The following is a 23,743-nucleotide window of genomic DNA, read 5'->3' as shown; positions in this document are numbered from 1 at the left end:
TGGAGCTGTTTCAGCAGGCATAAAGGATGGCTTTGAGAGCACCCAACAGCAGACTGCCAATGCTGGCTTCCAAAAGCACAGGACAGGTTGTGGCCTAAAGTGGAATTGCAGTACAGCAAGGTCGTGCCATCTCCATCCTTTGGGTTTTCTAAGATCCAGCTGGATACAGACCTAAGCAACCTGTTCTGAATACAGTGTCAACCCTGCTTTGAGCAGGAGGTTATACTAATGCAAGCAGGTCCTTTCCAGCCTGAGCAATCCTCTCATTCTGTCATTTTGCTCTCTTGGACCTTGGTATCTATGATCTAAACAGCTTCTTCTGCTTATTTTGTAATTCTTCTTAAAAACATTCCAGTTCAAATCACTGGCAATACTAAAATCAACAGTTGGGGGTGGGGAGGGGGGGAGTGAAATTTTATGTATTTAAACATCTTCTTGACTACCTGTAATGTCTCTGTATAAGTGGGTGTCACTTGTACAAAAGCTAACAGGATATTAGAAGAGCAAGAAAAATCAAGCAAGGGTTTGTAAGAAATACAGATGAGTAAAAGACCTGAAAAATAGACAATTTAATCAGAAAAGAACAACAGAAGTAGTGATGAAGGCCTGATTTTAATCATACTTTTTAAGATGTGAGATATTGTCAATTGATTCCAAAGTTTGCCTAGTTCATTTCACATAAAATTCCATATTTCTTAAGCTTACTGAAGTAAAATGGAATGATCTTACAGTTAAAACTGTAAAATCTATTCAAATGTGTTCATTTCTGAAATTTCTTTCCTTTCTTCACAAAACTGAAATTTATGTAATTCTTTGCTTTTTCAGAAGAATGCTTTTCAAAGAAACATCATAGCAGAAATCATATCAAAATTAATGATCAAAGTGGTTGTGGCCATGCTATTTCCTTTAAAAGATATTGCTGGGCTCTCTGTGAAACTGGTACCATAATCAAGACATTTAATATAATTTATGGCTTAAAATATGATACTTCTCCTGCAGACATTAACATCTGTTTAGGTATTGGTAAAGAACAAATCATTACATTCACAACTTTAACCAATTTGTTTTGTGTGATCTCACATATTCTTTATCTGTTTCAGTTATCTAACCATACAACATTACACTGTGAGGACATATATAAAGAGGTAAACGTTATTACTGAAGGATGCCCAACCTCAGCTTAAGAGCAAGCACGGTGCAGAGTCCTACATTCCTCCCCTAGGTAGCACAGAGAGCCATCAGGCTCAGAGCACAGTGACACCCTCGCAATGATGGAGACACAAGGCTGGAACTTGAAGGTGTCAGGGAGGAGCAAGGGCTGGCTGTTCCAGAAGAGAAGGGAGGCAGGAGCTGAGGGTGAATGCCAGCCAGCCTAGGCACAGACACGGCTGCTAAGCAGCTGCAACATGGCTCAGGCAGGGACAGCAGGGACAGCCCCTGCTAAGAAGCAGCTCCACAGGAAAGAAGGGCAGCCCAAACTTCTGGCTTCTCATCAGCGATGGAGCTGACCTTCAAATTGTCCTGCTGAGCACCTTAACACGTGCCACTGAGCCCCTTAACTCATCCTATTGAGATCCTCATGAGGGGGTATCTACCCAGGGTGCTGACAGAACATGGAATCCTACTCAGACTTTTCATGAGCATTTCAGAGGTTCTGCCAGCTTTACTGGAGGAGCTGGGCTTCCATTTTTGCCTTCTAATGTCCTTAGGAGAAGCTCTGCAACTTCAGTTGAACTTTTTTCTTTTTTGAAGGGGAGAAGAGAAGGGATGGTTAAATGACCTTGTTTCTTTAACTTTTAATGTGACAGTCTCATTTAGTCAGAAAAAAAGAAAAAATGTTGTTTCATATTTTCCAGTATATACATCACAGGTTATGACACATCTCAAGAAATACTGACATTTTCAAGCTGAGGTAAAGGTCTTGCAGTACTGCACAATCCAGTGGCAAACTCTAGCATACCTACCGTCTCAGGTAATTTCTTTCCATGAAAAATGCAAGTTTACTTTTAAAAATGTTCAACAGAAGTATGTTTTTTCCAGTACTCTTCTCCTGACAAGTTGCCTGCGCTTTCAATAAACCTTATTTTATTTATGTGTAGCTATAAAGCAAAAGTGAGCCATCTGTGTTAACAATAATAACAATCTCTTTATAAAACACTAGCACTGTATATCATGTTCAGTGAATAGAAATGTCAGGTTTATACATAAATATCTGAAATTTTATTTCGCAGTTTGAATGAAAAGATGACAATGGCTTCTCATATTTTCATATTTTTAGAATCTAATGAAGTAAAATCACTTCCCTTGAATTTTATTATATAATAAAGTTTCATTCTGGAAGATTATATTTTCACATTTTCACATCTAGACACACATGAGGATTAAGCGTCCTCTGGTAGCTTGCTTTTCACAAAGAAAGATCCCATGCAGCATTTGGATTCATATGTGAACCCAAATTTTCTGAACATTTGTGTTTGTACAGAGGTGTTCAGATATAGAAACAGAAGGTCAGTTCTGACTCATCTTCAAAGCCCCTGCTTATCATACAAGTGATATTTAACTCTGCTTTTTTTCATAAAAGCATCATTATTTTCTTCTACTGGGAAGGAAAAAGAAAATCAAAACAATTCAAAGCTGTCTCTGTAAACGGGGGAGTTGGCTTATTTTCTGAAAAGATTGACTAATGATGGTACTGACAAGAAAAAAGAAGGAAAAAAACCAACCACCAAAACCAAAAAACAACACTAAAAACTAACAAAAACGAGCTAAGGTATAAGACCTAGCCAAGATCTACAGGTGATGTAAATCATGGAATTAGTTTACACAAGCTGAAGATAAGGCTGTTGGTTTCCAAACACTCAGAATGCTAAGACTGTGATAATGAAGGTTACCACAGTTGTACCTTCATTTCAGATGTTCATTTGCCTACTGCCAAATTCATCCACTTGACCACTCCAATATTCAGTTCACAAACACTTGCAGTGTGGTGTCATCACACTAGAGGTAATACACAAACAACAGTAATAAACACTAAAGTACTTCCTGTGCAACTTAGGCAAAGTTGGCAAAATCTAATTTTTCTAAGGGTCTATGTCTCTTGAGACTGAGGAGTAAAAATCTTGGTGAACTATGGTAGCAGTCAAAGTAAATCATAGTTTAAAGAATTTGTAAATCTTGGGCACTCAGTAAATACCATAGGGTAGCTCCCAGAGAACTGATGATTGACTGTATAACTAATGGCACGAGGTAAGACAGAACCAGCACATCAGCTTTCAATCACCATTCAAGCACAAATGAAACTGGCTATATTTTCATAACATTCTCCAGCACATTAGGCTATAGGCCACAGCTGAACTTCATGTGGCTTCATAGAGACTTGTTCTCAGCATCAAGAACTAATGTTTACACAAGGAAAATTTTGCAAACTACATGCAAATGTCTAGCATATTAACTAACTCTCTTTGCAGGGCTTTTAGTCCACACAGGCAATTAGTGAGCTAGGGGTGCACACACCGACTTTTTCCTCATTACCTTGCTTATGTAGACAAGCCCTTTCTGAACAGAGCCACAGAAACAGAGATGTTGTGCATTTGGATAATCTCCAAGGTCAAGTCTTTCCAGGCACAGTAGGGGAGCAGGAGTCTCTTAAGCAAGAATATCAAAATAAAGACTATAAAAAGGATTGCATACCACTGAACTGTTCAGCAAGATTTCCAGCAGGAAACCCAAGGGAACATCTAGGGGCAAAGAAGGGAAATGATCCTCAGCTGTGCAGCTCTAGAAGACTGCTGAACAAAATTCATAGGTGCTGGCTATGCAGAAGGCTTACAAAAGGTCTACATCATGTCCACCATTATAAAGGGCAGTTTTATGATGCCAGCCAACCCCAGTCAGTATATCTGTTTGCTCTTTTTACTGGGGCTTTGTGTAAGGAACAGGATTTATCTAAGTTTGCTGCAAAAATTGCTGTATTTTCTAAATATTCATAGCTAAAACCTGTATCCTTCTTCTTTGATCTCAGAGTTCTTTTCAGATAAAATCTCAGGAGTTTTTTTACTAGCCCTGGTTTACCTTCTGATGTGATAACAGTGTATTTGTGCCACGTGTCCCAAGGAGGATAAAGAGAAAGCCAGAAAAAGAAAGAGTTTCATTTAAGGATTATCAAATATTCCTGTCTGCAAATGGAGAATGAGTTAAAAATATGGAGAAGTGTACTAAAAGCCTTGGTACTACACTGAAGCAAGCTATAGCATGTGTGGTTATACAAACCACAGCTGGCAAGGTTCACTGCTGTGGTGCATGGCAGGTTGGCAAGAATAAACACACAAAAAACTATTTCTGTAGCCTGCCAGAATTGGGTGGACTCTCATACTTTGACTTGCATATAGAGAAGCAGAAGAAGGAGTACGTAATCCATTTTCTGCTTGATGTCAGTTACACTGTGGTTGAACCTTTTCCCAGAAAACTTGTTAATGGGTTATCTTGGTGCCAGCTAAGATGTTTCTTGAAAAAATATCCTTACCCCACTGAAAGCCATGCTTATTGATAGATCAGAGAGTAAGATCTTGAATAGGGACAGTTTTGCTCAGTGGAAATTGTCCTTGCAAAAAATAGAGAAGTATTTTGTTCATTTCAGAGACTGTTTTTCTCTATTTCTTTGTTTCATTACCCTTCATAGCACCTGCTCAGAATTTAGCATTTGGGGATACTCCATCCAGTAAGATCATTGTCATTTTATTTGATTATGAAAAGAAATAGTTAAACTCAAAGCTGTAACTTTAGATTGGCGTGTTTAATTTTCTAAATAACATATCTTTGTCACTCACTTCAGCCTGATCTTGAAAATACCATTTGAAAAATTTTATTTTTTAAAAAAAGTCTGTTAAATGTGAATTTCCCCAGTGTTCTTTGTCTGTTTTCAAGTGAGCCTTTCTTTGCAAGTAATTAAAAAAAAAACCTTCACAGTTGTTCTGTTTTGAATTCAAGTATTTGTCTCTGACCTTTGCTAAAACTTGTAAAATCACAAGGAGATAAGCATGAAAGAAATCATGTGCTGTTCAAGTACTTAAAGTCCAGGGAAATGCACTGAAGTAGAAAGGGGATTAATAGAAGAAGGAGGGTGAGGCCAAGCTGTACTGTGTTGGTAGAAGAAGGATTAGTAAGCAGACTGAACCAGGAGAGAAATTAGCAGTGCTTATTTTGGGTGAGACACAGTTGTAGGACGTACAGAGATAGAACGGGATCTCAGCAGAGGAGAGGTACCAGAAAGAGGGAACAGGTACAATGCATGAAGCGTTGTAACTTCACTTTCTGGTGGAGCTGCCATTAGCGAAGAGCAAGGGAACACAGAGGGGAACTGCTAAGTAGAGAACAAGATACACTAGTTAAATGCAGAAAAGAAAGGCACAAACGGGGGTAGGGAGGTGGTGAAACAAAAGGTTCAAAAAATTGGTGCCTTAGACTGGTTTTAGCATGTTGTGGTAGTGAAGTAAATCTGGCTTGCAGGTGTACAATGTGAATGAACGTTCGGGAAGCACTTAGAAGTCAATGAGCAAACATAGCTCTAGGAAGTTACTATCTTTTGTGCTGATAATTAGAGAAGAACATTAGTGTCTGTAGTCAGAGCTGTTTGCTTTTCCAGTTAGAGTATCAAAGTGCAGGGTTCAGGTGCACTTTCTGGGGTGGAAAGGGTAGCCTGAAGGTTTGTATCGCTTGTTTTTATTCTTCTTTCTCTCTTCCTCTCTCTCTCCCTCTCTCTCTCTGTAGAGGTAGCTGGGTGTCCCATCGCAGGAGAGAAGTCAGCGTGTGTGGACAGCTGGCTCTTGGAAGGAGCCGGCTCTGCTGGATCTGCCATCATGCCGCTCCCCATGCTGCTGCTCCTTTCCCTTCCACCGTTTCTTAGCATGCTTGGCCAAGCTGGAGCTCAGTTTCCTCGCCAGTGTGCTACTGTCGAGTCCCTGAGGAGCGGCATGTGTTGCCCAGACTATTTCCCTGTGTTTGGGCCAGGTACTGACCGGTGCGGTGTGTCTACAGGGAGGGGCCGGTGCGTACAGGTGACTGTCGATTCACGACCCCACGGCCCACAGTATATCCATGATGGGCGGGATGACCGTGAGCAATGGCCCATACGCTTCTTCAACCAAACGTGTCGGTGCAATGGCAACTTCTCCGGTTACAACTGTGGGTCATGTCGCCCTGGCTGGAGTGGACCTACCTGTAGCCAACAAATCAATATAGGTAAGAGCATGGGAAATATGACATGAAAATTGCCTGTTGGCAGTGCCTGCTTCTGAATGTACTTAGCGTATTTCTTTTCTTTACAATACAAAATGCCCCTTATATTTATTTAGCAAATCTACATTGCCGTAGGGGTTATTAAGGCAGCTGATAGATGAGTTGTTCAGCTTGTGTACCAAACACCTACATTTACTACCCAATAACAGGAAGAAACAAAACCTGTAGTCAGTGCAGGATTAGGACCAAGTCCATTAAAGAATAGAACATTTAAGCTGAAAAAAATTGTATTCTTTGGAATTATTTAAGAGTGAAACTGTATATAGATATGTCTGTGTGTTTCAGAATATGGGAATAATACTTATCTAGATATCATGTGTAATACCTTGAGTACTTTAAGTGTGACAGCAGCTCTTTTGATTAAAAATCCCTTAATACATTTTTAAACTATGTACCTGGCCTTGTAAATTTTTACTCACCTAGTTGCTGTCATTGTCTTTAAAAGCCTTAAGTCATGACTATGAGTTGTTCAGATGAATCAACACAGGGACTGGTGGGTCTTTCTGAGAGTCCTCCAGTTTCAGTTTAGTTCAGAACATCAGTAAACAGAGATCTAAAATTTTTTTAAATGGTTATAAAATCCTTGTGGTACTGGAAAGATGTTGAATATTGTAGGTAAACTGAAAAAGACAAGCAGGCTTGGGGACAGATCCTTGTTCTCAAGTCAAAATCATCTGAATGAACAAGATTTCAGTCTTTATTAGTGAAAGTTTTAAGGTGTTATTGAAATCCTGTAAAAGTCATAATCCCCCAAATGAGTGATGTATTCTGTTGACATGAGAAACAACAGGTCTCTAGCAGAAATGTGCAGTGCCTCTTGCAGAAATAGAAATCAGCATTGCAATTATTTTCACCAGATAGGAAATGCTCCATGAACATGACTGCATGTTCCAGAAAGGGTTTACAAAGGATCAATTACCAATTCAAAATCTTAACACTAAGATTACTTAAAAACAACTTATTGAGGGCTGTGGGAAAGACTTTAAGATTTTATTCTTTGAGCTCCAGGAAGCAGACTAGAAAGCAGAAAGTATGACTCATGAATTGAACCTGCTAAGCCAGATTGCACCCTCTGATGCTCTGGCTTGTTCTCATTAACAATGATAACTCTGAAAAATAACCAAGAAATAAATATTAACACACACAAACTTAGCAAAGCAAATCTGGAGATAGGCAAAAAGCAGCTTTAGCTGATTTTCTAGGGTATACAAAAGCACTTTACTTTTCTCATTTATTAAATCCTTTACTACTCAGTAAAATGTTAAGTGAATCAGATTTATCATGCATGACAACTTGAGTTTAAATAGTGGAAATTAGCTTCTTATTATGCTTTAAGTTTCCACATGGAGGTCACCTCTTTTGTCCATCCATAGAGCTGGACCCTGCTGCCGCCGAGGCTTTAGAAATAACTATTGGATTAGTGTTGGCATATCCACATAAAATAGCTGTAAAATGCAGTTTGGTGCCTTCATATCTTCTAAATTCATGCCTAACTTTAATAATAGCCCAATTTTTTTATTGTGGTTAAGGTACCTGTTTTGAAAAATTAAAATGTTAAGATACCTATGTAAATCAAAATTAGAGGGATATTTTTAGTGTGCTACTTAAAATAAACAACAAAAACCCTTCAGTGACAAGGGCTAGCATATCAGTCCAGATAAAAGCATGTTTCTGGATACAGAGCCCATGGATGAAATTCATCTTCCATAAAAAATAATTCTATAAACTCCAATGAAGCCAAAATATGCCCCACTGAATCAACTTTATACAGTAAAATGTAATTCACTTTTATTCTTCATATTGATTCATACTGAAGACCTGTTGCTTCTCATATCAACATAGTCTATCACTCACTTGGACAATTACGTATTTTACAGTATTTTTTATAATGAAAATGAGTGCATATTGAAGAATAGCTGTAAGGACTTCTACCTGTGTGTTAGTCTAAACTTAGCCTGAAATCTCAGTCCAGGTGAAAGAGTGCTGGACTGGAACTGAGGTGATGTGGACTCTTTTCCTCTTGCTGATATACTGGTATTTCAACAAGCCAATTTTCTTACTTGTTTCACTGTCTATATGTGGAAAATTATATTTTTAAATGGTTTTGAGATATACTGCTAAAAAGGACTAGTATATGGCTGTTGTTAATAACAGCAGGTAATGACATTAAAGAGAGGTGTTGTACTACATGAAATTCATAATTCACAATTCACTGACGAATCTGCCATTTTTCCTATAATGGTTCAACCATAAACAATGTACTTCTTCACTAAATTGTCAAGTGGTAGAGCTTCTGATTATTATAAATTGCTATACAGTATTCTCTTCTTGTAAAGTATTACCACAGGAAACCTTACATATATTGGATGAAGTTCTGAAAGGTTTGTGTGACAAAGAACTCTGTCATTTCTCTGACAGGATGGAAGGGTAATCTGTAACAATACTTCTAAAAGCACTAAACCCACAAGGTTTGGGGCTTTATTTCTATTCAGCTCAACCTTTTTCTATTTATGCTCAATATTCTCTGAATTGCCTCAATAAAAAATGGATGAATGCTTGAAGAAAAAGGGACTTACCCAGAATTATTAGGAGCAAAATAAGTTGGTCCTGTGAGATCAGGCTTGAGTGTCTATTGCTTTGGTAACTTGCTTTCTCTGTACCCTCACAGTCAGGAGGAATCTTTTGGATCTGAGTGCAGAAGAAAGGAGGCGTTTTGTGAATGCCTTACACCAAGCTAAGGTGACAATCCATCCTGACATTGTTATTGCCACACGAAGACGTGAGGAAATATTTGGACCAGATGGCAACACACCACAATTCGAGAATATCTCAATTTATAACTACTTTGTGTGGTCTCATTATTATTCTGTCAGAAAGACTTTCCTTGGTGCAGGGCAGCAGAGTTTTGGAGGAATTGATTTCTCTCATGAGGGACCAGCTTTTGTCACATGGCATAGGTACCATCTACTGCAGCTTGAAAGAGACATGCAGGTAACGTTCATGTTAATGTTAGGCCATGTGTTCATGCTATGTTTTGTGCAGTTAAAGAACTTCTCCCCACATTCCAATAGGCAAAAATGATAGCAGCTCTTACTATAAATTGAAATAGCTCTGCTTCAATTTCAGTAATTCATTAGGTATACCAAACCTAATAGAGTGCATTTGGGTTTTAGACTGTCATTGTTATAGAGGTGTTAAAAATAATATTTCAATCAGAGTAATGGAAAACATGAAAGTTACATAAAAATCTTCTGTAAAAATAGATACAAATTCCAGATATATCCATAGAAGGCATTTTATTGGACCAACAGAAGTTATTGACAGTGTTATTTTTAATATGAAGGTTCTGATTCTTGACTAAGTTAGACTAATCAAAGCAGCAGAAATTCTAAATAAAAGTATTACAGAAATGGCTTAGGGATTCAGAATCACATTTTATTTGTATAATTAGTGTAACTGGTTAGAGAAATTAGTGGGTTTTTATACTCTGTTCCATAAATCAGTGAATCTTTTATTTTCCTTTTCTTGCGTGGACCTATCCATAAAAGGAGTATATTATTTTATGGACCACCATCCTTCTTAAAGAAGAGAGAATTAAGTTTTCAAGGTCAAGATTAAATAGTTTTTGAAATCATTTCAAGTGTTTTCACAAGCTTCAATGGCTCTGCATCAGGCTGAGGCACAAACTCCCTTCAAAATATTACATTTGACATCAATGGAATTTCATTATGTGGAAGCCTTAAGGAATTCTAGGTCTTGGTGATTTAATATATATTCCTATTTATGTTAGTAAACTTGATCATTAGTTAAGCTAACTTGGTTGGCCAACATATCCTGGTGTATAAATATTGGAAGCCCAGACACACTCCACTCCAACCCACACTGGAATCAAACAATGACAATTTGAAGAGCCAGTATCCCTTTTCCTTACTTTTCCATCTGCTCAGTCATTCCACAGTTGGCTTAGTTATTCTATGTGCTACAAACACTGCTGCTGTTCACAGGCCATTAAAAATATTTGGAAAAATGGGGTATCAGTATTGTTTCTTACTATTCACAATATGGTTTCATGGAAGAGGTACTGTCTTATTAATGAGGGAGAACCATAACTCAGTTCAATAGTCCAACTATATGTTCTGTTGAACACATCCATCAATGTGAAAAACTACAGAAAGCTATTACATAGATTTCATAGATTTTCCATAGATTTTGTTTCCTCCATGAGGCAGTACTCTGACTCTTACTAAGATGTATTTAACTTTTTTATCATCCTTCTAGCAGTAAATATTATACCTATATGGGGCACACATGTATTAACACCATATTTATGTGTTTTAGAACATGCTGCAGGACCCCAGTTTTGGACTGCCCTACTGGAACTTTGCAACAGGACAAAACACCTGTGATATCTGCTCAGATGACTTGATGGGAGCTAGAAGCAATTTTGATGTCTCTCTTATCAGCCAGAACTCAATCTTCTCTCAGTGGCGAGTGCTGTGTGAAAATATAGAAGACTATGAAACTCTGGGTACCATCTGTAACAGTAAGTATGACTGCTGGCAAATATTTGGAAAAAAAAATCCTTTTAATAATAAACAAATATAATACTTTACATTGCAATGGCTTTTCCCAGCCAAAAAGTCTTAAAGTGGTTTTTGAATATTCTTGATACAAGTTTCATCAGTCTTCTGAGATATTTATCAGAGATACTGAGATACTATATACTGCTTATCTGTCTTGCACTGAGGCACCAAGCACTTCAAAATTTGATCAGGATCTTGTGGCAGAGGAAGAGCTAAATGCTTTGACTTTCCTTCTTATGCAGTATCTATTAATTAAATCTGGCAGTGTCATTTCTTAACTGAAGCTCAAGTTTTCTTCTGACTACTCCACTTATCACCTTCACGGTGTTTTGCTCATAAAAGGAGAACATCTAACAAATCCCCATGTTAACTGTGGAGCATGTTTTGAGAGTGAAGAATATTGAATTGCAATACATCTACCTCAGCTACAAGAGCTAAAAAAACCCAGCAAGATTCTTGTTTATTCATCACCTGCAAGTCACAACTCTGCATCTTCATGGAAATAGGGGGGGAAAACAGGACAAAACCACAATATTGGGTTAGTCACCTACATAATCCACTATAGTCCTTTCCCCAGCTACTCTACAAGACATCCTCAAAACTTTTGTCCTAAGTCTCATCAATAAATCACATTGAAAAACTATAGAAAATTTTCCCAAAGCACTTACAGAACCACAAAATTCAGTAAGAAGTTTCTAGATGCTTTTTTAAATCCTGATGCAAAGGATCCAGCACACAGGATTCCATGAAAATTCAGATTCTTTGCCTGACATGAAGAACTGGCCCATACATTAAGTTTATGTGTCATTTGCAAGGGATATTTTTTTCCCCCCATGGTTCAGTCATTAGAAGGATGCATTCTGTGGCCTACTGTTTAGTACCAGTATAGTTTTCTCTCTTCTCTCCACCCCCAGGCACTGAAGGTGGTCCCATCCGAAGAAATCCTGCTGGAAATGTTGCACGACCTATGGTACAGCGTCTCCCAGAGCCCGAGGATGTTGCTCAGTGTTTGGAAGTTGGTGTATTTGACACTCCTCCTTTCTATTCCAATTCAACAGACAGTTTCCGTAACACAGTAGAAGGTAAGCACAGCAAATAAAAGGACCTGGAACAACTACAAATAAGTCAAGGGAGTAGGCTTGCCATTTTTCCTGTTGGAAGTATGAGTTTGGAGACAGTCTATTGGACACTAAGAACACATTGTTCTTAGCATTATTAGCTTAGTATTAAGTGGAAATAAGCTCTTGGTAAATTACTTTTTAACTTATGTTGGTTTTTTAAATGCATAAAAGCCTCAAAAGTCTGTCACTGGCATACTAAGTAGAAACTAGCTGAAATCACATCCTTGTAACCTAGTAATAGGTTGCCACTGCTGAAAACAGACAGCCCTTGTGGACTGATGCAGCTGCATCCTTAAACGAAGCAAACAATTGCTCATAGCAGTTAGTCTTTTGTTTGAATTAAAACAAACAAAAGAAAGCAAAACAAATTGTAAGCCTTGGTAGAACTTAATGAAATGGTATTGAAGTAGTAGTTGAGGTCTGGGTACAGGACTTCCTGCTAAACATGTTAGTCCTTCTCTCTGGACCATATAACTCAGTTCTTCTCTAAGCTCTACACATTTAAAATCAAATTTTCAGTCTCTGGCATGTGAACACACACTCCCAAACACAAAAACCAGCCTAAAGATTTGATTCATGCTTTTCAGCCAGTATCCTGCCAACTGCTTCTGCACTTTAATAATCCAGAGTTTTTAATAGGAAAGACTAGGATTCATGAAAAAAAGATTACCAAGTGACAGTTCAAACCCCTGCCAAGCCTATAGATCCTCTGGCTCTTTCAAAGAGGCATAACTCCTACAACAGGGAGGATCTGCTCCATTTTATTTCTCTTGGAGAACAAAATCAAGAATGTGCACCAACCTTTTAAGTCTATATGAAAGTTTTGGGTGCTTACCACATCTGACAAATGGGCTATCAGTACCTAGGTATCTAAACATGGCTTTAGCAAATTAGCTGTATGGACCCCTCTCTGGAGAGTTTGGACAAAGCTTGAAAACAGGAGAAGTTTTCATGATGCTTCAGATTCTGACATCTGACATGGAGGTTACGAGGTGTTGGGCACTAACAGAGTTACATGGGGTATCTTCACTGAAAAAAAAGAGCATGTGAAGCTTTCTGAGATGTGTTCGCAGTAAGCATGGAAATGATGTGTGGAAAATAACAGCTGGCTCATTAGGATAGATGTCAAAATATACACACTTAAGTCAGCAGTTAGAAAACACATGTAGCTATTTCCAATATGCTGAAAGATATGTAGGTCCCAAATATATACCTTTACTTTCATGAAATGATGTGGTTTATTTTGGCCATTTTTTAATTAGATCCCAGCAGCCTTGCACTCCACATTCTCAGCATTCTTTTGTAAAGGCTATTTTAATCTGAAAATTATGTATGCTAGGGAAATTTCTCAAATGCTGGTAGGTACCGAATTAGCTAGTCATTTATGTTAAACAAGTCAACACAACATGACAGCCTTTCAGAGAAAAAAGTGTCTATCTGGGACTGAAGCTTCCAACCAAAACGTTCACTGGGATTTTTTGTGTTCTTCTTTGTTCGCATATTCAGGGTACAGTGATCCTTCAGGGAAATACGACCCAGCAGTTCGAAGTCTTCACAACTTGGCTCATCTATTTTTGAATGGGACAGGAGGGCAAACTCATTTGTCACCAAATGATCCCATTTTTGTCCTCCTGCACACATTTACAGATGCTGTTTTTGATGAGTGGCTAAGAAGGTATTCTGCAGGTAAGATGTATTCATGGACAGAGGCAAGATGGGTGGTTGTCAGTCTTTGTCATCACAGGAGCTCAGCTGCTTCTTGTGGAACAGCAAGATGCCCCTATGCTTAGGAGAGAGGACTGGAGTTTTAACAACTCATATAGTTAACAAAGACAGAGTAATAACAGGCAAGCTCCCTTCCTCACCCCACTGACGTCCATTTTCAAATCATTGTCTGTCAAGGGACTTGGCCAGAGACACCATGCACAATTCAAGAAAACAAAATGTGCAAATACATTGTCTCCATAGAGCAAAGATAGTGCAACCATGGAAGGTTCAAATACTTCATGGACATTCCATTGTTGTGTGAACTAAATATCTATGTATTTTCTCTTCAAAAAGATCAGATGCCATGCACACCCTTAGAATTCATTTTGACCACCTTTGTGATTTACTACCAGCATTCCATAACCATTTCCATACCATTTCAAAGGATGGTCACTGTTGCTGTCCTTGCCTCTTTAACTCCAAAAAGAAAAGAGAAAAGGAATAAGGGCAGAAGTGAAGGAGAAGGAGGAAGGAAGGACAGAAGGAAGGAACAGCAAAGAAGGAAGAAAAAAAGAAATAAAGAAGGAAGGAGACTGGCATCAGTGAACTGGGGAGGGAGAATTCTGTGTAATCCTAATGTCTGTGCATTAGTCTGCACAAAGCAGCAACTGTATTCCTCTTAGGATAATCCAGACACCTCTTCCTTCTTCTACAGAAGGCAGCTGCTGTTGCACAACTGAGACTTCTTTGTGCAGCTTCCACAACCTGCCTCATGTATTTTTCCCACATCAACTATCAGAGAGCAATTGTATCCCTTGTGGTACTTACATGACCTATGACATATCACAAGCTTTTGCATCATCTTACCAGATGCCTTTTTTTTTGGTCCTTTTTTTTTTTTTTTTTTTTTTTCTTCAGCTGACTTTCTCCTAATTTACCATAAAATTGCAAAAAATTTCCACTGGAGTCCGTAACATCTCCCCTCCTGAACTTCATGAGAGAGCGCATCACTGTTACAATCAGACAAAGTCAGATTGTAGCAAAAAGGTTTTCCAAGTTCCCCATATATACATATTTCTCCTTTTCCATGTGAGAAGACATTAAAAGCCCAACACAGGCAGAAAGTTTTACAATTTACTGGTGGTTTCTGTTAAAAAACAGAGATATCATTGGTGGTCTTGGGTTTGGACAGAGCAGAGCCCTACATTCTGGATCTGTCACACTGGAAAACCAATCCTTCTGGATTAACTTAGGTTAGGAACAAAAAAATTGAAGTGCTCAAAACCCTGAGTCACTGCTGGGAAAAAATGCAGTAGTACAAATTATTTTGGTTTTATTTACAGAAGTGTGATTTGACTTTCAAATTTAGATATCTCAATATATCCACTGGAGAATGCCCCTATTGGACATAACCGCCAGTACAACATGGTGCCTTTCTGGCCTCCAGTTACCAATGATGAAATGTTTGTTACTGCACCAGAAAACCTGGGATACAGCTACGAAGTTGAGTGGCCAGGTAAACTGTCCAACCTACATGCTTCCTCTTTTTTTCTCATCATGTCTTTCTCCCTTTAAGTTTATGCGTCATATAACAAAGTTGGTTCAAATTTCACAAACAATATTTGATGCCTTTGTAAAAGTCTTTTTCTCTTTTCTTGCCTTGCCTTCCAAATCAGTTGTGTTTGGGATTTAGTACAGCTAAATAGCTACTGATGATAGATAGTTCCTGCATGAAGCTCCCACTATCCACTTCAATTTTTGGAGAAGTTCTCATTTGGATCTAAACCTTGCAGAAGGTCATTGTTCATATATAATATGCCTCCATTAAATTACTGCAGAGGATGCAAATCTCTCACAAACCAGACAGCAGAAGAAAGGTACAGGAGTGTTTTTACAGTGTAACAAGAGAGACTGAAATTTTCTCAGATTTTGGAACAAATATTACCAACCAAAATTTAAACTAGTTCTACTTCACATCTCATTGAATATGACAGATACTGAGCTTTGGTCTGTCCCTCTGATGTTTATCTATACACTTGATACTTACTTTTAATAACTTTCCCTTTTGCTTTCCTTCCCATAGGTCGGGCTCTCCGTGTCACAGAGATGATAACTATCGCAATAGTGACTGCACTGGTTCTTGTTGCAATTATCTTTGCTGCTGCTGCATGTATCGTACGTGTCAAGAAAAATAAGGATGAGTTGCACCAGCCTCTTCTTACTGACCAGTATCAGCACTACTCAGATGATTATGATGGCATATCAACACCAAGCCAGTCTGTTGTTTGAAGAGACAGCACTTTTTTGCATCTGACTGAAACTGTTTATTTTGCTGTATTTTATAAATGGTGGTCATCCATCTGCTTTAAAATAAAGAGCATAAACTGTGAGCTGTCTTGATATGTTTGCTTCAGGCTTCACCTCCTTCATACACCTAGGTATCAATAAGTCACCTTTGCAATGTTAATTCTGTGTTGATTTTAACAGAATTCCATTAATTCTTCAGGGCTCACCTGCAAGCCTCTTTCATGCATAATTCTGTAAAATCTGGTAAAATTTAGTTAATTTGCTGACAGCTGACGTCATCTGACTTCATCTAGCCTTTATACCCAGAATTCTTTTACGAGGTACTTTTGTGAAAAGCTCAAGTCTAGAATGGGACAGAAGCAGAATACAAAATAAAAGTAGACACCTTGGCTAGGCAAGTAGAAATGTGTTTCAAAATAGGCAGCATGCCAGGCAGGGAGCTAAAAGGGAATTCTGAGAGGAACAGTGTTTGAAATCCAACTTTATTCACAGAACATAGTTTTGATCTTATTGCTGCTTTTAGGTGGATCTGTGAAAAGAGATTCACCACCGAGAAGCCACTCCAGCATTTGGACGCTTCAGCTGTATGTTGAAACACAGCCGCCTGAAGGGGACATCTATTTGAAAGGACAGCTGGCAGCAGCCTTATTTTTATTTTTTTTTATTATTTATTTTTTTATTTTTTATTTTTATTTTTATTTCTCACTCTCTCACTCCCTTTCTCTCTCCCACTATCTGTGGCAGGGCATCCTCCCCAGCAATGAGACCTGGTTTCAATTCTCTCTTGTGGGAATTTAAACCCACATCTCTTGTACTTTGAGAGAAGGCCCTAGGCATTAGGCTGTAGAATAGACTTGGAAAAATAGTCATATGCAACTGCTGTTGAATTTATTCAACATGAGCAAGTAGGAGGGCAACAAACTGACACCTGCCTTTACAGCCTGAGGTAGGGCTTAAGGAATCTGGCTTCAAGCCTCACCTCTCTCTCATCATAACTGGGTACCGATAAATCATCTGATTGTTTTCCTATGATGGCTTACTGAATCTAATTTAGCAGTCATTAGCTGACATACAGAGATATTTGTGGGTTCAGACTAATGAATCCCACATCATGTACTCAACCCTCTAATTATCAGACTATAAAGTCAAGCTCTCTCTTGTGTCTCTGTCTGACCCCAGCTTCAACAGAAATGGCAGTAATTTGTATTGAGCTCCTTCAGTCTGAGGCAGCTCTCCTAGATATTAAGTTATTAGGCAAAAGCAAGGGTCATGCCTTCTATGTGTTGCGTCAACCTCAGTGGTCTCAGTGAGTACCAGGTGTACTCAAAGCACACTTGCTCAATTGCAAGGAGGTATGGAATTTAAACATTGAGAATGATGTAAATAGTAGGACAGGTACTCTTGGCTAGATGAGTGGAAGATGGGTTATGATCTTAACCCATCTTACCAAGCATGGGGCATGGACAACAACAAAAATTTACACACATAACTGATATTTACAAAGAAAACTTACACCTGTGGCACCCATGGCACAAAAGTAAATTGGACAAAGGTCTTTTGGGTTGCGCTTTTGGGTTTACAGTCTAGGCAATCGGTATTTCAGGTACAGAAGCAGCAGCTTGGATTTCAACTTAAATGACTGTTTCTGCCATTCTTGCTTGTACTGAGTAGCAACTTAACAAGTCATCCACTTTAGTGATTTCAATGGATTAAAGCAGGGTGATCCAGTGTACTTTGGACTGCAGTCAAGAGACCTGGATTTTATTCTTAGCTCTGTTACTGACCTGCTGAATATTCTTAGCTAGCATATTTTTACCTCTGTGACTCATCCAACTCATTTATACAATTAAGATAATAGAGCTTTCTTTATTAAGTGCTTTTACTTCAGTGGATAAAAAAGTAGCATCCAGAAGCTTGATAGCAGAAGGAAAACTGCATGGCAAGACCAGATCTTGTGCAAAGGACATTAGCCATTAAAGCCACTTAAATCCTTAAAGCAAAAGCATACATTCAAGTTTTGAACAGGCCGTAAGTCTTGTGGGTCAGAGAATGAGGAGAACTGCCTGCTAGTTACAGCTGCCACAAATAAATGAAGGAAGCAAGGTAGATTTTTATAGCAGAATTAAAAGAAAAGGAACGGCAAGCATAGGAATTAGAGGGGGAGGGAAAGTGGAGACTGTGTGTGACCCATTCTTGATAACAGTCTCACAAGTCCTTCTTTCTTTGGTCACTATTTGCAGTACTCCGAACTATGTCTGGGTGTGGAGAAAAAGTTCCTGCCATTCATTGAAACTGCCTGGTGTCTGTTCCTGAGCTAATTTGATGGGGAAAATCTGTTTTAGGTTTGAAATCTGAAATTGCCAGCATATGAGAAAATTAGGAAAAATAAATGAACACGAGAAAATTGAGTGTGTGTTAACTACAGGCTTTCACTTGTTACGTGGAGGCAAGAATAGGTAGCAGAAGTCACGACGAGAAGAAAGTGAAAAGCTGGGAAAAAAGTGCTCACTGAGAAGTCCTAGGTGCAGCAATTATGAAGCATGTGATGTCACTTCTCACTGTGACTTTTCCTCCCTGTTCTTCTCATGAAGTTTTCTTCATACAAGGGTTGTATAAGGCAGCTGTAAAGGGTATCTGGAAATGATGAGAAAATAGAGCTAAGTTCATGTTGAACTGATGGACCATGCCAAAAGCAACTGTGGCATAGGTAGCAAAGGGTTGGCATCATTAAGGAAAAACTGAAAGGAGCCTCAGATTGGTATATGAGCAGAAATCTCTAAAGTGTTGTCAGACAGAAACTCTCACACAAATTAGAACTGCATAATTTATGTAAAATTTGGAGAATGCTGAATAAATATTGATAATGATGCTAAGGGAACAAAAATCCATGGATGTAATTGGTGATAGACCTTTTTTCCACAAATAGTTATTGGTCTAATGAAATGTCATATTGTTATTGTTTTGATTTAGATTGCAATTACTGTATCACAAAAAAAAAACCAAACAAACAAACAAGCAAAAAATTAGGCCTCTTAGGTATCTCCTACAACTAGGGTTGTTAATGATTTTTAATGCTTATTTGCCTTAATTCTCTAACAGCATCTGAGTTTGGCTTTTGAAATTTAGTTCTCTTCTAATAAGCAAATTAGTAGACAGTAACTAGTGAATTTAAATAATGAAACAGTAACGCAGGTTTTTTCCAGACAATATTAATAGAGGCTTTGAGAATATGCAAGAGAGAAATGGAACTAAGGTCAGGAATTTTAGAAATAAAAAGAAACCTGCCAAAGCTGCATTTGACCTTGGGAAGGAAATATTGGAAAGGTTCTTTGACCATATAAATGCAAATGCAACAAATGCAGAGTCAAGATTAGCATGATCCAGACACATTTTTCTATGTCAGTGATAGTCGACCTCTGTTTTCAGGAAGATGAACTGTGCTAATATTGTACAGAAAGAGTTAAAGGCTTGTGGAATGAGACAGAAATTGCCTTACAAGACAGAAACTGAACAATATATCTGCATCAAGACAGCAGCTAATTTCCATCCAAGAACCTAAAAATTACATACAAAACTGTAAGTCCATCTGTAACGTGTTTGAATAATTTTATCAGGTCAGCTGAAGTATTTTGCAATTGAAAGCATCAATATTTTATGGGGAAGGGAAGGTAAAAATGTTCTGTGCAACTACAAGCTTATTAATTTAGACTCAATAGCATGACAGTCTCCAAAATAAACCATGAAAATACAATTGGAATCATATATGGCACAGATTAATCAAAGTTAGACGATGCTAGCTAGCTTAATAGCTTTCTATGATAAGATAATTCAAAGATTTTATTTAGGAATTATATTGATGCTGAAGCCTTTGATATAGTGTCATGTGCTTAAGCCTGAAAAGTTAGGCATTGGAACAGGATCTGCAGAATGGGAAGAGATTTAACTAGAGGAGAGATGATGCTATAGTACTGAAGGAAGTATCTGGGCTATATGGTCCCTGTAGGCCTTTACTAGCAGAGTTATGAAGACTGAATCAGCCTTATATAGTTCTTTCAAGAGAGTTGCTGATGCACAAAACCACACTGCGTGGATAGTCATCACCCCTAGGACAGTACTGGAAGAGTACCTACAGAGGGATAAAGATAACCTGGAGAAATACCTTGTGAACTTGAAGATTTGAAGAAAGGTGAGAGGAAGTGAAACAGCACAGTAATGATAGCTCCCCTCTTCCCCTACATTCCAATAACATGAATTTCTATTGCTACATGCAAAATTTTCCAGTAAGGAATAAAAAAGCATTGCAAACAAGGTTATAACAGAAAACCTTATGCCACTAATGGGATACTACTTTGAAAACAGCAAAGGCAGTTGGTTATATCATGTAGCATAGTTTGTTCAATAAATGTACCATATATCCTGGAATTTAAAAGACTCTGTAAGTTTGCTGCCTACAAAAAGGTCAGCATCAAGGGAAAAATTTCCCTTACAAACTGGTATTTCTACATAAAAGTAAAGATTTTCAAAGCCAGGTTGGAGAACTTAGTGGAAGCTGGTGGGCAATTAGGCTGTCCAGTTAATTTCCTCTTAATGGTGGATAGTAAAATCATAAAGTAAAATCATAACTTGCATGAACACAAAGCTGAACTATTTGTGTAACTCAGAGAAGCATTTCTAAGCCCAGAAGTTTCACATCTCTTATGTGTGCAAGGGCTAAGCAACAATGGTTAATGATGGCTTTACCTTGACATAGAATTGGAATGACTCCTAAAACAAGATTTATTGCTGAGGTGTATTCAGTTTGTCATCTTAATGTTTTTTATTGTCCAAAAATGACTCCCATCTAAACATTTGACTACCAAAAGAATAATTTGGCAAGGAAGCCTGATTAAAACTGAGATGTTTATTTTCAAAATATTAACTTGGAGCAAAATGTATGGATCTCCTGTCTCAAAACCAAACTGTAACTTGAAATCTCATTTAACCTCCAGTTTAGAATGAAAGTGCTCACTTTAGCAGATGCTTTGTTCACGTGCTGGTTTATGGTAAAGGGAAAGGTAAATGGCATTCACAATATTTGCCTCTTGCTGCTCATTGGAGGGAATTAAAATAGCACAATTCCAACTAAAACAAAGCTTGGATTGATTTCTGTGAGGATTTTTAAATATAGACCACAGTGTGCATTGTTTTCTGTCATCCTGCCAATCCCACCATTAATGGCAAGAGGTATCTAAGGTAAGCCACTGCCAATTCCAGTTATGTGCATGTGTTTTCCTCTTTCACCCGTCAAATGCTGGGGGCAAAGGACGGAATCTAAACAGTAATTTTACAGTAAGTTAGGTTTTCATGTACGCAGAAACTGACTTTAAGACCTTTGGCACTCAGCCAACAAGGATTTGTATTTTATAACTAGTAAGAGCTCTTCAAGGAATAGGACTGGTATCTTGCTGAAGTCAGTGCCCCTGTTCAGTACACCAGGGTCCTTTGCTTGAAGCAAAGGAAGCTGCAAAGGAAGGCAGAAGCAATGCTGCAGAATTAAACACCCTTAATTTGAGGCTGAACTGGTGATAGGATGACTGCCTAAGAGGATTTTAAGCTGTCCACACAACCTGTCTTTTTACTACTGGTGTTAGGTTTTATTTTGCTTCAGTTCAGAAAGGTTGAAAAACTACTGATATAGAAAAAAGGCCTTGTGCTAAAGAAAATTTTTCTGAAGAAAATATCTCAAAGGAGAAGAGAGGAGGGGAAGAAAATGTTTAGAAGCTGAAAGTTGTGTTGTAACTGAAATGGTCTCAGGCTATTAAGCTCGAAGTTTGTAGGAAAAACAATATTTCTCCCTAGATTACCAGATAATATAGCAGAAAAAAGTAGCTCCAAACAATATCATTGCACCTAAGGCCTGCAAGTGGACTTTTGTCTCTTTGTAACACCTTCTACAAATCAATACATAGGAATGATCCTCAGTACGAGCAGCATAGTTAAAGACAAAGAATGAAATAAGATTAAATAGTATCGAGTGATTGTATTATTATGTCATGGATGAATCAAAAGTGAAGATGCTGATTTCAACTGGACTTTGGATGACAGGGATCATCTGTACTTCTTATTTATTAATTTATATGGAAAAAAAAAAAAAAAAAAATCACCCTTGCTAGCACCTACTAAGCATAAAGCAAAAGTCTCACGTGTAAAATTAGGTGAAATTTTCATTTTACATCTCCTTAGGAACCATATTTTTACTTATACCGGGGCTTCAAGATTGCTGGCAGTAAAATTTCCTTGTGCTGCACCCACACCCAAGCAGGGAGTGCACAAAGGGCCTTCTGCCGCAGGCAAGGTCTGCTGCTTGCCACAAGGTGTCACTTCACCCAACAGTCCCGCTTCTTTTCTGACCTTGAATAGAAAACGCCTTAACTAAAAAGTCACTTCAAATCCTAAACGCAGTTTTCTAAAAAAAGGTATTTTAAATTGTCTCCCTCAGTTTCCTACTGCAAGAGCAATCTTTCTTCTTTGGGACGCTATTTCAATTGTTGCAGGCTCATTATTTTGAAAACAAATCCTTAACAGAAACAATACATGCCTAACTGTCTTGTATCTGCAATTACTGGTTGACACCAGCAAGTGAATGCTGTCCATTGGGGAAGGTAATTTATTTATTTTATAATTTTTTTTTACAGGGACAGAGAAGTGATTGTTGTATTGTCTTTTTTTATCCCTGCATCTACCAGCAAGAAGAAAATGAGGGCCTACCAAACACTGATGCTCTTTTACATTAGCAATTTATGATCAGAATTTGTCCTTTTAGCACTGCTAATGTTTTTTCTTCTGGCAGTCTGGGAAGATAACTCAGCAGCTGCAGCAGCAGGGCCTGCAAAAAGAATATCACTTCTTCAAGTGAATAAGAATTCAGAAAAGTGATACTGATAATGATCAAGCTGGCATAAAACTGGCCAGATACAATTTTTTCAGCTGGACACCATCACTCAAGGGCAGACACTGCCCTGGATTTTTACCTCAGTTTGGTCTGGGTGTAGGTGCTGGCGGTAACTTAGATTAACCCCAATGCTCTGAAGCACACCTGTTCCATGAGGTTCCCTGTGGACCACCATGCAGCTCTTGGCACTGTGCCTTTGCCCTGTGATATCCTCTGCAAGGGCAAGCAAAAGAGATTGCAGTCGCACCACATGAGAGACCTGTTCACCCATTCTTGAAAAGTTGTATGGTAATTGCTAATCAATGATAATTTGGACACAGGCTAAAATTTGGCCATGAACTACAGAAAAGAGGCTGAAACAGTATTTCACTGATGGCGTTTCCTTTTTGAGTAACTTTTCTACATGTTCTGTCATCAGTCTGAGGCTTGTTATAATTACCTTTAACGGACTTTTTAAAATGTCTTTTCTAGGAGTGAAGATTTGGGGTCAGAGAAGAGAGTACTTCACATTTCAGCATCATCACAGACAACAAGTGCTGTTTCTACACAAAATTACCTCAAAACTATTTGTGATCTAGAGGCAAATAACCATAAATGTTCATTACGGCTCTTACCCTTCAGATGTTAGTGAAGTGGCAGGAAAGATAAAGTCTGTTCTCTTAGCTATGAGATGAAGTGAAATGAGGGACAATGAAGGATAACAACATGGAAAGCAAAGTTCAAACATTGTTCTTGGTAATCAGCCAATACTGGATATCTGGCACGGATGCTGTGAAGCTTGACATCTCAAGGTCACATCC

General features: G+C 38.3%; 2 protein-coding genes across 2 annotated transcripts in view; one reads left to right on the top strand and one right to left on the bottom strand.

Moving 5' to 3' along the window:
* The window catches only part of MPDZ (multiple PDZ domain crumbs cell polarity complex component), a 1,139,709-nt gene that overhangs the window by 888,115 nt on the left and 227,851 nt on the right, over positions 1–23,743 (bottom strand). The window lies entirely within an intron of this gene.
* On the top strand, positions 5,209–16,055 carry TYRP1 (tyrosinase related protein 1). Its single transcript, XM_049794720.1, has 8 exons — positions 5,209–5,278; positions 5,767–6,237; positions 8,963–9,285; positions 10,633–10,837; positions 11,792–11,959; positions 13,505–13,684; positions 15,075–15,221; positions 15,789–16,055. The coding sequence occupies exons 2-8, from the start codon at positions 5,856–5,858 to the stop codon at positions 15,992–15,994; spliced, it is 1,611 nt and encodes a 536-aa protein (XP_049650677.1). The 5' UTR covers positions 5,209–5,278; positions 5,767–5,855; the 3' UTR covers positions 15,995–16,055.

The sequence above is a fragment of the Accipiter gentilis genome, chromosome Z, assembly GCF_929443795.1.
Source record: "Accipiter gentilis chromosome Z, bAccGen1.1, whole genome shotgun sequence".
In the NCBI taxonomy this organism is placed as follows: domain Eukaryota; kingdom Metazoa; phylum Chordata; class Aves; order Accipitriformes; family Accipitridae; genus Astur; species Astur gentilis.
This window is presented reverse-complemented; position numbering and strand designations above follow the sequence as displayed.

Coding starts and splice junctions, on each gene's coding strand:
- TYRP1 (XM_049794720.1), top strand. CDS start 5,856: ATGCCGCTCCCCATGCTGCTGCTCCTTTCCCTTCCACCGTTTCTTAGC. Junction 9,286..10,632: donor AGCTTGAAAGAGACATGCAG/GTAACGTTCATG, acceptor TATGTGTTTTAG/AACATGCTGCAGGACCCCAG. Junction 11,960..13,504: donor TTTCCGTAACACAGTAGAAG/GTAAGCACAGCA, acceptor TCGCATATTCAG/GGTACAGTGATCCTTCAGGG.